General features: G+C 38.3%; 1 protein-coding gene across 1 annotated transcript in view; it reads left to right on the plus strand.

Annotated features, from left to right (window-relative positions):
- LOC307140022 (teneurin-3) overlaps window positions 1–16,367 on the plus strand; it is a gene marked incomplete at its 5' end in the record, with an annotated part of 149,674 nt that overhangs the window by 76,703 nt on the left and 56,604 nt on the right. The window contains 4 exons of the mRNA XM_079839264.1: window positions 2,167–2,405; window positions 3,590–3,709; window positions 10,577–10,791; window positions 11,584–11,791. Of these exons, the coding sequence (XP_079695390.1) occupies window positions 2,167–2,405; window positions 3,590–3,709; window positions 10,577–10,791; window positions 11,584–11,791 (782 nt within the window). The remainder of the gene's footprint in view (window positions 1–2,166; window positions 2,406–3,589; window positions 3,710–10,576; window positions 10,792–11,583; window positions 11,792–16,367) is intronic.

Genomic DNA, 16,367 nt, shown 5'->3' on the forward strand with positions numbered 1-16,367 from the left:
TCAGGAACTTTCGGGGGTGGGACTTCGGTGCTGAACATGCTGATTGGTTCACGCAGCATTTTATTTCAACCACAATTTTTTAATTCCGTCTGTTACGGAATCAACAGTGGAGTTAAAAAAAATATGGACCATGGACCATCAACGAGGTTCAGGCTTTTTTAAGATTATATATATGTGGAGGACGAAATCAAGCGGGAACTGGTAAGTCGGGCGCAGAAATACGTCATCTGACTAATTTGCCTAATCTTCGTGGTACTTTAGACTACGCTGGAAACACAGACAGCAATAGGTCTGCCATAACCATACAATAGACAACACTGGACAGCTGGACTGAAACAGAGCTGAACATATATACAGGTGCTTATGATGGTGATTGATTAGTGCAAAGCTGAACATAATTAGTGTCCGTGACAACAAATGAATGACTAAGGCAGACGATGACGAAACACAAAGAGACCAAACAAATGTGATTGTGACAATTAGGGATGTTCCCTATATATGTATTTATTGATATATATATATATATATATATATATATATATATATATATATATATATATATATATATATATATATATATATATATATATATATATATATATATATATATATATATATATATATATACATATATATTTTATTTTTTTTTCTAATCACATTTAATCAGATAGCAAACTTAAAGGTGCACTGTGTAAATTTACGGGGGCCGACACAGGACAAAAGTGTTGTCGTCGGAGAGAGCAGAGAGTGACTAGCTTTCTGGAGAGAAGTTTTTCCGTTTAGGGCTACTGTAGAAACATGGTGGCGCAAAATGTCGATTTCACTGTAAAGGCCTGTACACACCGGGACGAATATCGCACGCGCTTATCGGCAGCGTTTTTCGTGACGTTTTTCGGCGCGTCTTGAATGTTCACACCCAAGCGATTTCCACTATTGTTGCGCCGAGTGAACGTGCACATTCAGTAGATGCGCTCCCGGCACACAAGGTGGTGCTGCGGCACTTTATGCTTCTGACACTCGCTTGTCACACAGAAGAAGAGGAGAGACAGTATTTACGTGCTTGCCAAAACCATATATTATGTCTGGCAAAACCATTCACACACTTTTTGCTAACTGGCAAGCAGCATTAGCAGCCTATCTTCTTCTTTGTCTACTTACTACTTCTTCGTCGTATCAGTGTGTGCTCGGCAAGACCGATTTTGTGCTTGAGCGCCACCAAGTCGTGTTTTACTGTCACTTCAGCAGCTCCAGGCACGTGAACAAAAGCGCGGATCTCATTGGTCGGGCAGTTTTTTACGCGCCGCGTCAAAATAAAAAAACGAACCAGAGGCGTTTTTTTTAAAATGACGCTTTTACGCCTGGCGTTTTACGCGTCGGTGTGCACACTCACATTGGCGCCCATTGTTTAGTCACGAGGCGTTAAACGTCGGCGATAAACGCGCGCGAAAATCGTCCCGGTGTGAACAGGCCTTAAGGGGACGCACGGTGTATGTAGATAGAAATGGCTCATTCTATGGTAATAAAAACATAACGGTACATCATGTAAGGTCTTTATACATCACTGAAAACATAGTTATGCATATTATAGTGCATTTCTGTCAATAGATTCTCATAAATACTATACACTGCACCTTCAACATTCACAACTCAGGTAAAGTGTGATTTATTTTGGTGTGCCACAGAATATTGCATCGGTGGAGCGCTGCTTATGAAAAGCAGAGCAGAAAACACTGCCATCAAATGCTGATTCACATCATTATGGGTTCTGTTTCTTATCATAGAATCTAGAGTTCAGTGAACTGCTGTTCACTTTTGACTTAGCCCATCATTAGAGACATTCACTTCATAAAAGTACAGGCACTGATCTGTAAACATAACACTCCAATGACAGCCCTATAACTCAATGTAGTTATTACAATTTAAATGACAGTTTATTAAATTACAAAAGTTGCTGTTTCTAATATGGTGATAAAAATAGCGATACATCAAGGAAAAGGTTATATTTTAAAGTTCTCAGGTCAAACTTTTTAATAACTTTATAAAAATAAAAAAAAGACACCACTAGTTTTTTTAACCTGAGGTTTTGTTCACAGCTTGCTCTAAAAGTTTTCAGCAAAGTTATTGTTTTTATATTTCATCATCCCATATCTTATCTTCTTTCTCTAGGCACTTCCTGCTTAAGACTGGAACAGGTACCACATCTCTCTTCACAACTCCTAATCCAGGTTACACCATGGCGACCGGGGCTGTCTACTCTCCACCAGCTCGTCCCTTAACCCGCAACACGCTATCAAGAGGTGCATTCAAATTTGACAAGTCACCTAAACGGTGTTCGTGGAAATGCACCGCTCTCAGTGCCATAGGAGTGGCCACTCTGCTGTCAATTCTGCTCTGCTACTGCATAGGTAACTGTGTGTGTGTGTGTGTGTGTGTGTGTGTGTGTGTGTGTGTGTGTGTGTGTGTGTGTGTGTGTGTGTGTGTGTGTGTGTGTGTCTTGCTTACGTGACCATGAGGTACTCAGGTGCGAGCCGTTTCATACAGCCTGCCCCCATATGAGATAGCGAAATAGCTCATCAGGTGGAGTTTTTCTTCCCCCAACCTTCATCTGTGGCCAAAACACCTGGTGCTCTGCTCTAAGTAGTCGCCCAATCCCACAGAGGAAGTCACATGCACACACATATACTGGAAAGAGACATCAATTTAGTGATTAATAACTGCAGAGAAGCAAAAGCAACATGAACTGATCTTACTTATTGTCTGCAGCAATCTATATTCACTCTGTTAGCCCTTACAAACATTATAACCTCCATTTTTTTATTCTCTCAGATTTCTTAACATAGTTTCCCCACTGTGAGTTATTTGCCGCAGTTGGAGGCTCCTCCCCCCTGCTGAAGGCCTGTTAGAAACATTCATCCTTCCAAAGATCAAACCAAGAGGAAGAGAGGTGTGTGAAGCACTGCCTCTTCAGCAAGCTCCCTCGCTGTGAACTTTGAAGGAGACTTTTCCCAAGCTGTTTTCACACACATCGAGCGGTTAAAAAAAAACAACTAGAAAGTGTTTGCCTAAGATTTAGCAGCATTGCATGAGGAAGAGGATGTTTTGAAGAGAGAATGGAGGAAAGAGGAGATTGAGAGAGGAGAGACAGCAAGGAGAAAGAGAGATAATGAGAGAAACTCCTGTATTATATAGCACAACAGGTTTTGATCTTCAGGCTTTTTTTCCTTTTTAATCACTGGAATCTGATTTAATTTCCTCAGAAACAAATTTATTCAGTAACGAGCTAAAGACTAATCTGAAGTATATTCAAAACAGTTTGTGTCAAGACCCCATGCAGTGATAATTCAAAGAAAATTTTTCAGACAGCAAAAAAGACATTGTGCACTATTCAGAGCAGATTCTAATGAGGAAGAGGTTTTATTTTTTAATGTGCTGCGCTCATGTCCAACACATGCGTAAAGAGGTGCGCAAATCACCTTCTAAAATGGCTTTCAACAGCTTTTAAACGATATCCTTTTGCAAATGAGAACGTCTCATGACATGATATGTGCTTGCTGTTCCGTTTCATGATCTTAATTGCTTTCTGTTGCAGCCATGCATGTACTTGGCCTGAACTGGAAACTAAAGGATGTGGATAATCACGCCTTTGAGAATGGACAAGCCAAGCCAGTGACGTTCCCGACCAACACTGTGACTGCAATTTCTGCAGATGGTAACATTTCAAGGCCGAAATCAATGACCCTTCAATCACAGAGAACTGTATTTTCACATCCCTATGATATATTTTAGATTTATACATAATATACATTTCATATAGATTACAGTTAAGCAGCAAATTTTATATTTACATTTTTTTATTGTTCTTAATACAGTATAGTACCCGTTTTTTGTGTTACACAATTGTCCTAACTACACATGACGCAATGTCGCGACTCATGATAAAAGGTATCTTTTCCATGTTAATTCGAGTTTTTGTCCTAACCAGCCGCGATGGCTTCACGCAATGATTCTATTGTAGAATTTTTTTTTCTATTTTTCTGCGACGTTGCGACTGGAACAACAACATAAAAAACATGGCAATGATAATCTCAGGTAATGTTTATGTGCTTTATTTAAAGGGGTCATGAACTGGCTTTTTTATTTTTTTATACTGTTGTCTGAGGTGTACTTGTGACGTTTACGTGGTTTTTACATTCAAAAACATCATAATGAATAAGTAATAGGCTATTTTCTGCCATGGTTTTGAGCCTCTCTCAAGACACGCTCGGTTCTGATGGGCATGTTGCACTGAAGACTTGGAAGTAAATGCCCACGGCTAGGATTGGATAAGATTTGCATATTTAATGAGCTTCGGCTCTCTGGTGAGTACGCGTGAGGCATTGTTTTGAAAGCGGCAACCGGAATGATTGGTCCCTCTGGGCTCGCAAAATGTCTTTATCAAACAAACACAATGATTTATCTCTCATCCACCCGCGATTAATATGAATGTTATTTTACATTACTTGGCCCGATCGGTGGATATAAGCGCGAACTGTGCATCACACACTAGGGCTGCAACGACGCGTCGACGTCGTCGATGACGTCGACTACGAAAATACGTCGACGTGCGTGAAATGCGTCGACGCGTCGGCGGCACATTATTTACGTTCTAGAATGGAACAGAAGATCTAGAATAATGGCGGCTTCTGCTCCCGGGCATAGTGAAAATGATCATTTATCATATAAAGCCAGACCGCGACATTAAAAAGTGTGGGAGTACTTTAAACAGAAGCCGAATAAAACTGTGCTTTGTTCGCTCTGTAACGCCGGTTTCACACTGCATGCGGTGGCAGAGCCGAAGCTGTGCGCGTGGAGAGCGGGAGCTTTCACACTGCAGTCAGTGTTGCCAAGTCCGCTTTTTTCCGCGGAATTGGGCTACTTCTACACTGTTGCCGCGGGCTGTGTCTCATGTCCGCGGGTTGAAGCAAAAAACACACATATTTAACCCCCCGAACGCGATGTTTACCAGAGAACCTCCCCGAAACGCGATTGGGCTTGTTTTGGGCTAGTTTTGAGTAACAAATGGGTGGGTTTTGTTGTGATAACCTGGCAACCCTGCTGCCAGTGTTCTCTCCATGGTTCTCTCGCGCAGCTGAACCGTGGCGCGTGTATTGCAACAGACGGTCACATTTTCCTGGGTTCTTCTCCGACTCCAGTACGTCTCGTGTTTTTATTTATTATGGGCTGCATATATCTCCTGTTAATGCGACCTGGTTCCGCTCTGTCCCAAACACATATGCATAATAACTTGCTGTATATAGGTAGTTTGCATGATTAAAGTAACATTAAAGTTAAGATATGCCTCTAGCTTTAATCATTTAAATGTGTCTTTGAAGTTTGGGCAAAAACTTCTGGCAGCTTTAGTCGTTGTTTATGCACATGTATATCTTCAAAATAGACGACTAGTTATACTATATTAAAACTATGCTGAAAGCTCCTGTGTGTGAACCTTTTGCATATAAATACAAGTGCATTTTCGTTTACTATTGACACAAATCAATAAGTAAATCATACTCAACTACTATAGTAAACAACTTTTCCTAATTAGGCCTACTCTGTATACATTTTATGATGAATAGTATCATTATATATTATGTTTAAAAAGCTTCTTGTGTTCATATATTTCATTATAAAATGGCATACTATGTACACTACCCTTCCTGAAATACAATTAATATTGTCATCATTCATTGATTTCATGTTAAAATAATATACAAATTCACTACCCTCTTTGAAATACAATAATCAGTAAAAAAGAATAATAAGATTAATCTGGAAAAATAATCGTTAGATTAGTCGACTAATCGAAAAAATAATCGTTAGATTAGTCGACAGAAAAAATAATCGTTAGTTGCAGCTCTATCACACACACACGCGCGCGCGCACGCCAAGTACGTTGCAGACTGCAAAAACTTCCGCGATTGTATTTTTCCTTCAAATATCAAGTGAACAACGCACATCCCCGGGACGTTGGACTCCCCGCTTGTGAGCCCTGTGACACTGGTAAATTATGTTTAGTTAGACATGTACACAATGTAACATTGTATATGATCTGTAACAATACTATCACATATAAACACATTTTTTACTCACATTAGTGTGTTGCTTCATTCGTTCATGTAATCTCATCCTGTCTGCAAATCCAGTCTCTTGTTTACAAACGAATCCAGTGAAATGAACATACGTGGAACGTCTTCCCCACGTGAGCTGGATATTCATTAAAAATAAAATTCAAACACACATTTCCAATATTAGAATCCGAAGGAAGCTTATGCAGCAACTGTGCTCTTCCACAACCAGGCACAGCACAATATCTTGCTATCTTCGGCATGTTTATTGCTCGGTAGCGCGATCCGTTTAGCTCCACGAGTTGATGGGCGGGGCTATAGAATCTGGCTTTCTTCTTCTTCTGTGGAGGCGGCGTTTCTGCATTCTATAACGTCAATGGTCGACATATTCTGAGATTGAGCGTTTGCTGGACCTGGTGTCAATAAAAGCTTTTCTTTGACTAACAAGGAAGTTTTCAGCTCTGAAAACAGGATATTTACAGGATATTCTTATATCACAATGAACTTTTATATATCAAAGGCTCAAGGGAAAGTTGATTTCTCAATTCATCACCCCTTTAATGTTAAAAGCGTGTAATATGACTTTGAATATCATTTAGTGCTCCCAGCTTTGTAATGTAGTTGTACTAAAAGCAACAATGATTATCTACAGATAACAATAATTCACCTCAGATCTTGAAATTAAACGTTCAAACTGTGAAGAAGCAAGTATATTCTATGACAAAGATTGTTTTAGTAACTCAGTATGTATTTTTAGTAATGTTTAAATGGTGTAATATTTGTGAATTTGATTATGTACTTATTAATTTCCTTGCGAGTGCCGTCAAGATTAATCTCTGGTGCCGTACACTTGCCGCAAGAGCCCGTCTACACGCTGTTCTGATTGGCTGTAGTTTTTGATTGATTTTGTCGCATGTCATAGTCGTGTCACGTCTGGTGTGGACAGACAAATTGCTTGACTCTGGAATCTTATCGCATCACGTCTAGTTAGGACACAGTGTAAGCGTAAAAGATTAAAAGTTATTGTGAAATAAACAGAAAGCTGCTTCCTCGAGCCCCTCCACTGCGGACAGCAAGCCAAATACGCTTAACCTTATTAGCTTAACCCCTAGAGGTCGATGATCTCGCCGCCGCGACAGCCTCATTTTTTTTTTATCAGTGCCAAAGAGCTCAAATAACTCAGTCGATTTTTATCATTCAGGCAAGTGTTACACATCATTATAATCTGTTAAGTTTCTACTTTTATTTGTGTACAGTCACAATAAAAACAAAATGCTGTTCTTTTTGCAAAATAAAGAAAACAATCATGATGCGCAATCTGCAGCCTCTCTCTCAATGACGTCTAATCTGATTCTCTTCAGAAAATGAACTGTAATTTAGTGAATACTTGTCACACAAACATGAGACATAGATTATATGGACAAACAAACTTGTGAAAGTCGTAAATGTGAGATATAAAGTCACTATGAGAAATAGTGAAAATTGCAAGATATATTCAAAATTACAACAAACTATTTTGCATTTGAGAGAGAAAGTCACATTGTGAGATTTAAAGTAACTATTAGAAGGATCAATGTTGCATTTATGAGATATAAAGTCACAATTAAAAGAAACAATGTTGCATTTGAATGATGGAAAGTCAAATTGTGAGATATAAAGTCACAATAAAAAGAAACAAAGTAGCATTTGAGAGATTTGAAAGCCACATCGTGAGCTATAAAGTCAAAATTACAAGAAACAATGTTGCATTTGAAAGATAGGAAGTCAAATTGCGAAGTTATTTGCAATTGAGAGATACCATATGGTCACATTGATTCTTGTAATTGTGACTTTATATCTTTCCCTTGCAACAGTTTTCTTGTAATTGTGACTATATCTCATTCTCACAATGTTGCAGTTAAGAGATACAGTCTTATTGTGAGATATACAGTCGCAGTTACAAGAAACAATGTTGCAATTGAGAGATAGAAAGCCACATTGTGAGATATAAAGTCACAATTACAAGAAACAATTTTGTGAGATAAAGTCATATAAATCAACCACCAAGGACAGCTAACCACATTGGTCCATGTTGGTAGGCAACTGATTTTTCCTGTCAATTCCTAATGGATAAAAAAGAGAAAAGGGTTGTGAATGTTGTTTCTTGTTGACGTTAAAGATTGCTGAAGTACTACAGAGAAACAATAGTGATTGTATCTTTCACTTGAGGAGTGACAGTCTCTAAAGAATAGCACCCACTGTGCTGGGGTTGTCCTAATTACCATGTTTAGAAAGCATCAGTTTGAAGCAAACCAATAAAAGACTATTTCCTGACTCCGAATGCGAAGCTACCATGCTATATTGTTTCCTTTTAATTGACTAACTGCCACGTTCTGAAGTGTAATATAAAGATGTTTGCCTGTGTTGTTTAAACTCTGTCAACATTCATCTATTGATAGCCTTTGGAGAGTATGAAAGAGCATGACAAATGCCTACTGCAAGTTTTAGGGTAATGTTTGATATTTAGAGGCTCTCATCAGGAAAAACACTGACAAGGCCCTTTATTTCTGAACATGTATAGAGAGAAATATACAAAAATCTTTTTATGTAATTTTTCTTTTGAAATTTTAGACTTGAAAGAAGACCAGATTCTTAGTTTTATCTAGGTCAGATGGACCAATGATTGTTAAATGACCTTAGCCTGGTGAAACATGAAATGAAACATGAATCTTGACTGCATTTGAAAGGAATAGTATTTGACTGGGTTTATTGTCGTGAATCAACTTTAGGCAGCCAAACAAACAAACAAATAATAAAAACACACAAAAATATCTTAATTTTATCGAACAGCACATTTACGTCTGTTAAGTGAACGGTGAAAAAATAAATGATAATAATTCAAAGTTTTCTGTTTCTAGTTTTCTGAACTTGTGGGATCAGTGTAATGAATGGTACCATTCAAGGAACATTTCGTCTTATTATTTTTTTCTTATTATTAATGCTGGGAACAGGTGTGCTGCTTATTTTATGTATCTTAATTAATACATTTTCATTTGTTTTATGAGTACATTTCTAAAGAACATCATTTATTTTAAGTAGAAATCTTACAATTTAAAAAATCTTAAAATCATTATAAAGGTATTTTTTGTCACTTTTGTTCAATTTAATGTGTACTCGCTGAATAAAAAAAAAATAAAAAAAATTCTTACCGAAGACACTATTTGCAATTGAGAGACACCGTATGGTCACATTGATTCTTGTAATTATGACTTTATATCTCAAAATGTGACTTCATATCTCTCCCTTGCATAATTTTTCTTGTAATTGTGACTCATTTTCACAATGTTGCAGTTAAGAGATAAAGGGCCCTATCTTGCACCCAGCGCAATTGACTTTGTACACCGACGCATGTGTCATTCCTATTTTGCACCCACAGAAGCACGTCGCTAAACTAGTGAATGAACTTGCGCTCCCTGGGCGGTTCAGCGCAAAAAAGGAGGCGTGTTCGGGCGCAAACAATCCCTGGTGCTATTTTGCTGTTCCATTAAACAATTGCGCCACTGACCAGAAAAAACCTAGTCTAAAGTCAGTGGCGCGTTGCGCGTTGTTCATTATGCTATTTTAAGGGCGCATGCTTGACCATAATGTATAGCGTGCACAACGCGCATACACTTTGCTCATGTAACCTACACAGATGCAACAGTTATTTTTGCAAATCATAAATTGTTACACTAAAAAAATATTAACACATGAGATGACGGAAATCATTGTGGTGTGCCACGAAGATGTGAAAAAATAGGCATAAATCTAGCTTACAAATGATTCAGGCTAATTGTAATAATTAAGGATAAGACCTGTTTGCCCAATAGTGGCAAGACATATATGTATATAAGGACATCTGACAAATTGGTTTGTCCGTCAAGAACCAGGAAAAAAAATCGACTGAAAAACTGAAAAAACTGAAAGACTGAAAAAAAAAAAGACTGTGAAATCACCTTTACCATAATGTACAACATTACAACTTCACTTCTCTGTCTTTCACTGCTCTTACAAGAACATCAGTCTCCTCGGCTGTGAACCGCTCCTGGCGTGCGCCTGGTAAATACGCCATAATAATAGCAATCCATAATGGAACTTGCGCACCTGCTTTTAAAGGGAATGTTGGATGACGCTCGGATTGGTTTATTCACGTTACGCCCAAACCACACCTATGAATAATGAAGCTACTTCAGACCAACCCATTTTAGATTTGCGCCGGGCGCAAGAGCCATTTATCCCGCCGGGAAAATAGCAACAGCGCCGAGACCCGCCCACAAAGTTACTTGCGCTTCGCGCTTTGACACTTGCGTTTCAGATCGTTAAAATATGGCCCAAAGTCTTATTGTAAGTCACAATTACAAGAAACAATGTAGCAATTGAGAGCTTACTTGGAGATGAGATACATATTTAGTTATTGATATGTTTATATTGTTTTAATGTGTGTCTGCTCACAGGAAGGGTAGGAGTGATGCTGCAATATAACGCCACATTAGACACAGGGCAGGTGGAGCTGGGTCAGCAGGTAGCACATGCCGTTCCACCAGGAGTTTTCTGGAGGTCCAGACTTCTCATTGAACAACCCCACTTCCTCAAGTTTAATATTTCCATTCAGAAAAACGCCCTGATTGGAGTCTATGGGAGGAGGGGTCTTCCACCATCACACACCCAGGTAAAACAATGTCAAAGTCTTAAACTTAATTAAGTCATAAGTTATTAAAATTAGTTCTTTAATTAGTTATTTAAACAAAAAGACAAAGGATGTTTTTTAATCTTCCAAAATGAATGAATTGGCTTGATTATTTTGTATTTATTAAACCACAGATAAAGCTGTTGTCCGCAAAGTATTGACTGAAGCTATTTAATATAAATCAAGAGATGAAGGAATCAGCCATCAAAGGTTTTTCACAAGAGAGAAAAAAATCCTACTTTAATCATAACAAAACAACTCCTCTAACAGAAAGACATCTTCTCTCTGTCTCAGTGATTGGCTGGGTGTTTAACACTCACAGCTGTCAATAAAAGCAGCATCTTTCGTGAGTGCTGAGGAAAACTGTCCAACTTATTGTAGATGTTCAATCAATGTGTCCCCAAAGCCATCACAATAAACTAAAGCAAGCTTATTGAGTGCTGCTTCCAATTTGCCATGTTTCTCCTTATTGCTTTTTGTAGCTGACCAGTAGGAAATCAATTGGAGAAACTTTAATTTAGAGTAGGTCTATCTATTTATTTAAATGTTCTGTTTGAAGTACGGGAAGTTCTTGTGGATAATACTCTTTGTGATGCCAAATAAAGGCCTGTTTTAAAAGATCTCTTGAGATGATATTTTAGGACCAGACAGGGTAAGGGCAGCTTAAATGTCATGGTGTCTGGAATCTGGATATTAAATTTGCCTTCTATTTTGTTTTCATGCTTTTGGCAACTGCTGAATAATAGCGATCAAATGTAATTGCGTTTGTTTCAGTACGACTTTGTGGAGCTTCTGGATGGCAGTAGGCTCATCTCACGAGAACGAGTTCAGTTGGATCCGGAGCTAGGGGATCGACTGGAGATTCCGGTTAGCGTTCAGCAGGCGGGCTTTATTCAGTACCTGCACACCGGTGTGTGGCACCTGGCCTTTTACAATGATGGGCGCACTGTAGAACCTGTGTCATACAACACCATCGTACTAGGTGAGCTAGCACATGTAATACAACCATGTAACCATGTAATGTGATTGTGTGTATACACATATGTCTTTGTTTATGCGCTGCAGAGATTGGCTTGTTATTTTGTGTTTCCTGCTTACTTCTGCACAAAAGCTGAAATTGTAATTTCATACCTAACATTATGTAATGTGACGCTCGACAGAGCAATTGGGTCACTGTAACAAGCTTTTATATGTGACTTCAGATGGCCTTTTTTATATTTCTGTCTTGCACCCAAGTGCCTGAGATAGTGCATCAGTGATAATGAGGCGTGCAGAAGCATGCCCTGAGTTGTTGGCTAATCAATAAGTTTGATTCTGCCGCTATCTCTTTCTGTCAGGCCAGGGAATATGGAGGCCAAAAGACTAAATCTCTATGCCTTGAGCTTCTGAGCTGTTTGTTTTTATCTTCAAATATGAATTTATTTTGTATGTTATGCGGTCATGAGGGTCTGCTTTTATTTACAGCAAAGGAAAATACTTGCCTTTTGAATTATTTATACATTTATTTACAATAATTTATTTATATATTTAGTGGGAATTCATTTGGCATCTTCCAAAGACACTCCTTATAATTCTTAAAGACACTTTGCCTCAATTACTTTGTACTATGCCTAGTTATACCACAAATACAAAGCTGTTTAAAAAAACGCAGTTAATATATCACGTTTAAATTAGTAACTTTATTTTCTGATCTTCTTTGTGCAGAGTCGGTGATGGAATGCCCACACAATTGCTATGGCAATGGAGAATGTGTCTCAGGCACATGTAATTGCTTCCCAGGATTCCTTGGGCCATATTGTTCAAGAGGTGTGTGTGGTGTTGTAATGATAGTTTTTGCTATCAGTATGAATGTCATAAAAACTGACAAAAGAACATGTTCGGGTCATATTTAACCACAAAATAGAAAAAGAAATCAAGAAAGAAAGAAAGAAAAAATACTTTTGAAAAAAATAATTTATTTAGCTTAAAGTAAATTTTCTTTTGGGACCCATACATTTTTTGTCCTCATGACAATTAAGCACATTCAGGCCCAATCCCATTTCTATCCCTTCCCTTTCCCCTTCTCCTTCGTTTCACATGAAGGGGTAGGGGTGTCTCGATTCTCTTTTGCTTTGAGTGGTAGGGGTAAGGAAGATTCAGACGAAGATGCGTGTAGTGATGTTGCCACTTGGGATCGATCACTTATGTGTTGCCTGGATACCAGTTTCTCCATAGCTTGTTAAATGCACTATTTGAGTGATGTGAACACTAATGAATAATACAGTTAAAATAAATATCTGGGGCCTCATTTATAAAACTTTGCGTATTAATATTAACATGGCGTACGGATGAAACATAGGACGTGCGTACGCACAGAAATATTCGGATTTATAAAACCATGCGCACGCACATCCTACGCAGTTTTCCCTTAATAAATCACAATCAATTCTAAATGTAGTGCAGCTTTTGCGGCTTCATGTCACGCCCATAGTTGCCCATAAATAGTCTGTGAAACGCCCACAAGTTAATATTCATCGATTGCGAAATCATGGCAAACACAGAGAGGAAATAAAAAAAAAACGTAACTTCACTCAGTGTGAAGTAGAAGTTATCGTTGGTGAGGTGGAAAAAAGGAGAAAAATTTTGTTTGTAGGGCACAGTGTGGGCATTACTAATGCCAAAAAGACACTTGAGTGGCAAAAGGTTGCAGACGCCGTAAATGCTGTAGCCTCACAACCTCGGACAATGGCCGAAATAAAAAAGAAATGGTCGGACATCAAAGTCGAGGCAAAAAAGCGTCTAGCGCTCCATCGCCAGAGTGTGTCTGCCACGGGTGGGGGAAAGGGGACACCGGAGCTGACCCCTCTTGATGAGAGACTGGCGGCAATTATTGGGGAATCCCTATTAAGTGGAGTGGTGACTGAGGCGGAGGGGGACACTGACGAGAATATCAGTTTTGTACATTATTTTGTTCTGTTTACCATATTATTTATGAGGATGAATTGCATAACATGCCAATATTATTGCAAAACATATTTCACTTTTCTTTTTGCAAACGTGTCAATTTGCATTTCTTTGGTAATTTTCGTTTGATTTTGTTTGTTTTACACTGCAGATCGATCAAACGGGTGTTTGTGTAGGCTGTTAATTGTAAGACTTGCTTTGTGAAGTCTTCATGTTATTTATGTGAGGCAGTATTGCCATTTCTTTTACACAACGGTCTACAGTTTCACACACTTTCACGTGTTTCTTCCATCTGCCGACGGTGTCGCCATTTCTCATTTCACCCGTTTTTGTGCGTACGCCTGGGTCAGAGCTTGCGTGAAGGACCGCACATTGTCCCGTCAAGTTTGCTTTTTATAAATACCAATTATTGCGTAGAGAGCGGCGTACGCCTTCTTTTGTGCGTACGCAACGTTTATAAATGAGGCCCCTGGTCATCTTTCCTAACGCAGTCGCTATTTACATCACATATCGTCTGTAAGCTCTTGCATTACCAAGGCAACAACTGACTCGTTTGTATTACAATGCAAAACGCTCCGTTATCGCAGCACCACAGTAGAAAACAAAATCATATCAGACCGATCGTAATGGAATAAATTAAGAGAACAGTTTGGTCCGGTGGAAAAGCTGCTCCACCAGTCTTGTATGTTCTGTACCATTCTGTATCGTCTTAGGAAACTCAAAGGCTCATACGTTTTCAAACGTAAGTCCAAATACAGCGCAAAACATCGTTGGGAGTGAGTAATCTGTTAAACGAGTTTGCGCCTGATTTCTGTTATATTTGTGCACTTTATTGCTGTTCTGGTTTAAATGTTACAGGACACTAATAAAAGAAACGGGATATGATGACGTATGATGACGTGTAATAGTGTAGTAGTGGTCTCCCATTTCTTAGGGGAATATTTTCATAGGGGTAGGCGAAAGGGTATAAAATAGAATTGGGATTAAGCCTAAGCCTTCTAAGTGTCATTGCGGAAAGGCTCTTTGGAAGCGGAGTCGCTCACAAAGTTACAAAAAATGCTGTGCGAGAGTGAAATCTGAGCGCTAAACATGGAGGGGCAGGCAGCATATATTTTCAGCTCATATTTTCTGCCTTTTTTCTCTTTCAGCCAAAAAACGAAAATGCCATTTTCGGCCGATTATTTTCAGCGGCTGAAATTTCAGAGGCAAAAATCTCTCCAAACAAATGATGAAGTGTTTTACATAACAACTACTTGCATGTGTAAATGCTACAAAGCATACAATATTTATAATTACATAGAATAAGTAACAAGTAATACGATTCTGGTTGATGAGCTGTGTATTCTATAGCGCATGGTAAATCAAGACCTGTCAATCTGAGCGATTAAACCAATCAAAACACGCTCAAGCTGTAAAACCGGGTTGCTCTCTACACATCATCTCTAGCCACCACAGCCGATATACATTTTCCATTGGTTGAACTTTCAAATGATTTTAGAAAACACTGATCCCGCAAGTCCTATAGCTTTTAGCCATGCAGCATGTCGTCAATCTGTGAAGATTTTCTCAAGATCTACGCATCACGTTATGTTGGGTGTAGGCTTGTTTAGATTGAGCTGCTCTAAATAAAGATGTGTGATTTACTGTGGTTAACGAATGTTTCGCAAAGTTACAAAGCAGAACATTGTGCAAAAGCCTCATCTATATACTGTTTACAACTTTTTAAGATTTTACGTCATCAAATTGCGATTGGTTCGGTGTGATCGGCCAAATTTAGTGACCACCAATCGATTCTAATATACCCTATACATGGGATGACTAAGGATGACTTTAATAAGCGTATTTCAATAATGAGAGTGTAATGATAATCATCATTGAGATTACACAACAACCAAAGATAAAACGTTTCTTCCATCTATGGTCCAGTGCTCCAGACTAACTTTTTTTACTAGGAGCACTGTAGCCCGTTACTGCAAATTTTTAGGAGCACAAGCAGAAAATGTAGGGGCACATCTTAAATTAATCTATGATGCAGTTATTCACATTTTCCCCCCATTTTGACTGTATTATTATCTAATGCCTTGGTAATAAATAGACTTAATGTACAGAAATTATAGTGTAGTTTTATTTTACGTTCACAAGGCTCCAGACTAACATTTGAGGGCAGCAACACTGGTGCCAAGTTCTTCAGAAAGTATTTGGTAGCACTGGGGGCTGACAATAAAGCACTGAGTTTGAGTTGTGTAGATAAAAATAATTTTAATTATTATCATTCATAATGTCTTAATATTAATTCAAAAGCAAAACTAGTGAAAAAAAATCTGGAAATAGCTAATAAGCCAATAAGCTCTGCTCTGCAGCAACCTACTCTTACAATGGTAATTAAATGTATTTTTATTTTTAAATAAATGCAAGTTTTCTTGTAACGTTAAGTTTTATAAATCGGGACAATCTTTGAAGGATGAATAAATTATGTTTTGGTCATCACATAAAAAGTAACATTAAATATGATAATTTTAGAGTTTTGAAGTGATGGAAAAGATGTGTAGTACTTGTAAGTGTTTGACTATTTCTGTAACAATACCATTGGTTACAGTTAGTGGTAAATCCATGGT

Source organism: Gobio gobio (assembly GCF_949357685.1).
Source record: "Gobio gobio genome assembly, chromosome: 16".
Classification (NCBI taxonomy): domain Eukaryota; kingdom Metazoa; phylum Chordata; class Actinopteri; order Cypriniformes; family Gobionidae; genus Gobio; species Gobio gobio.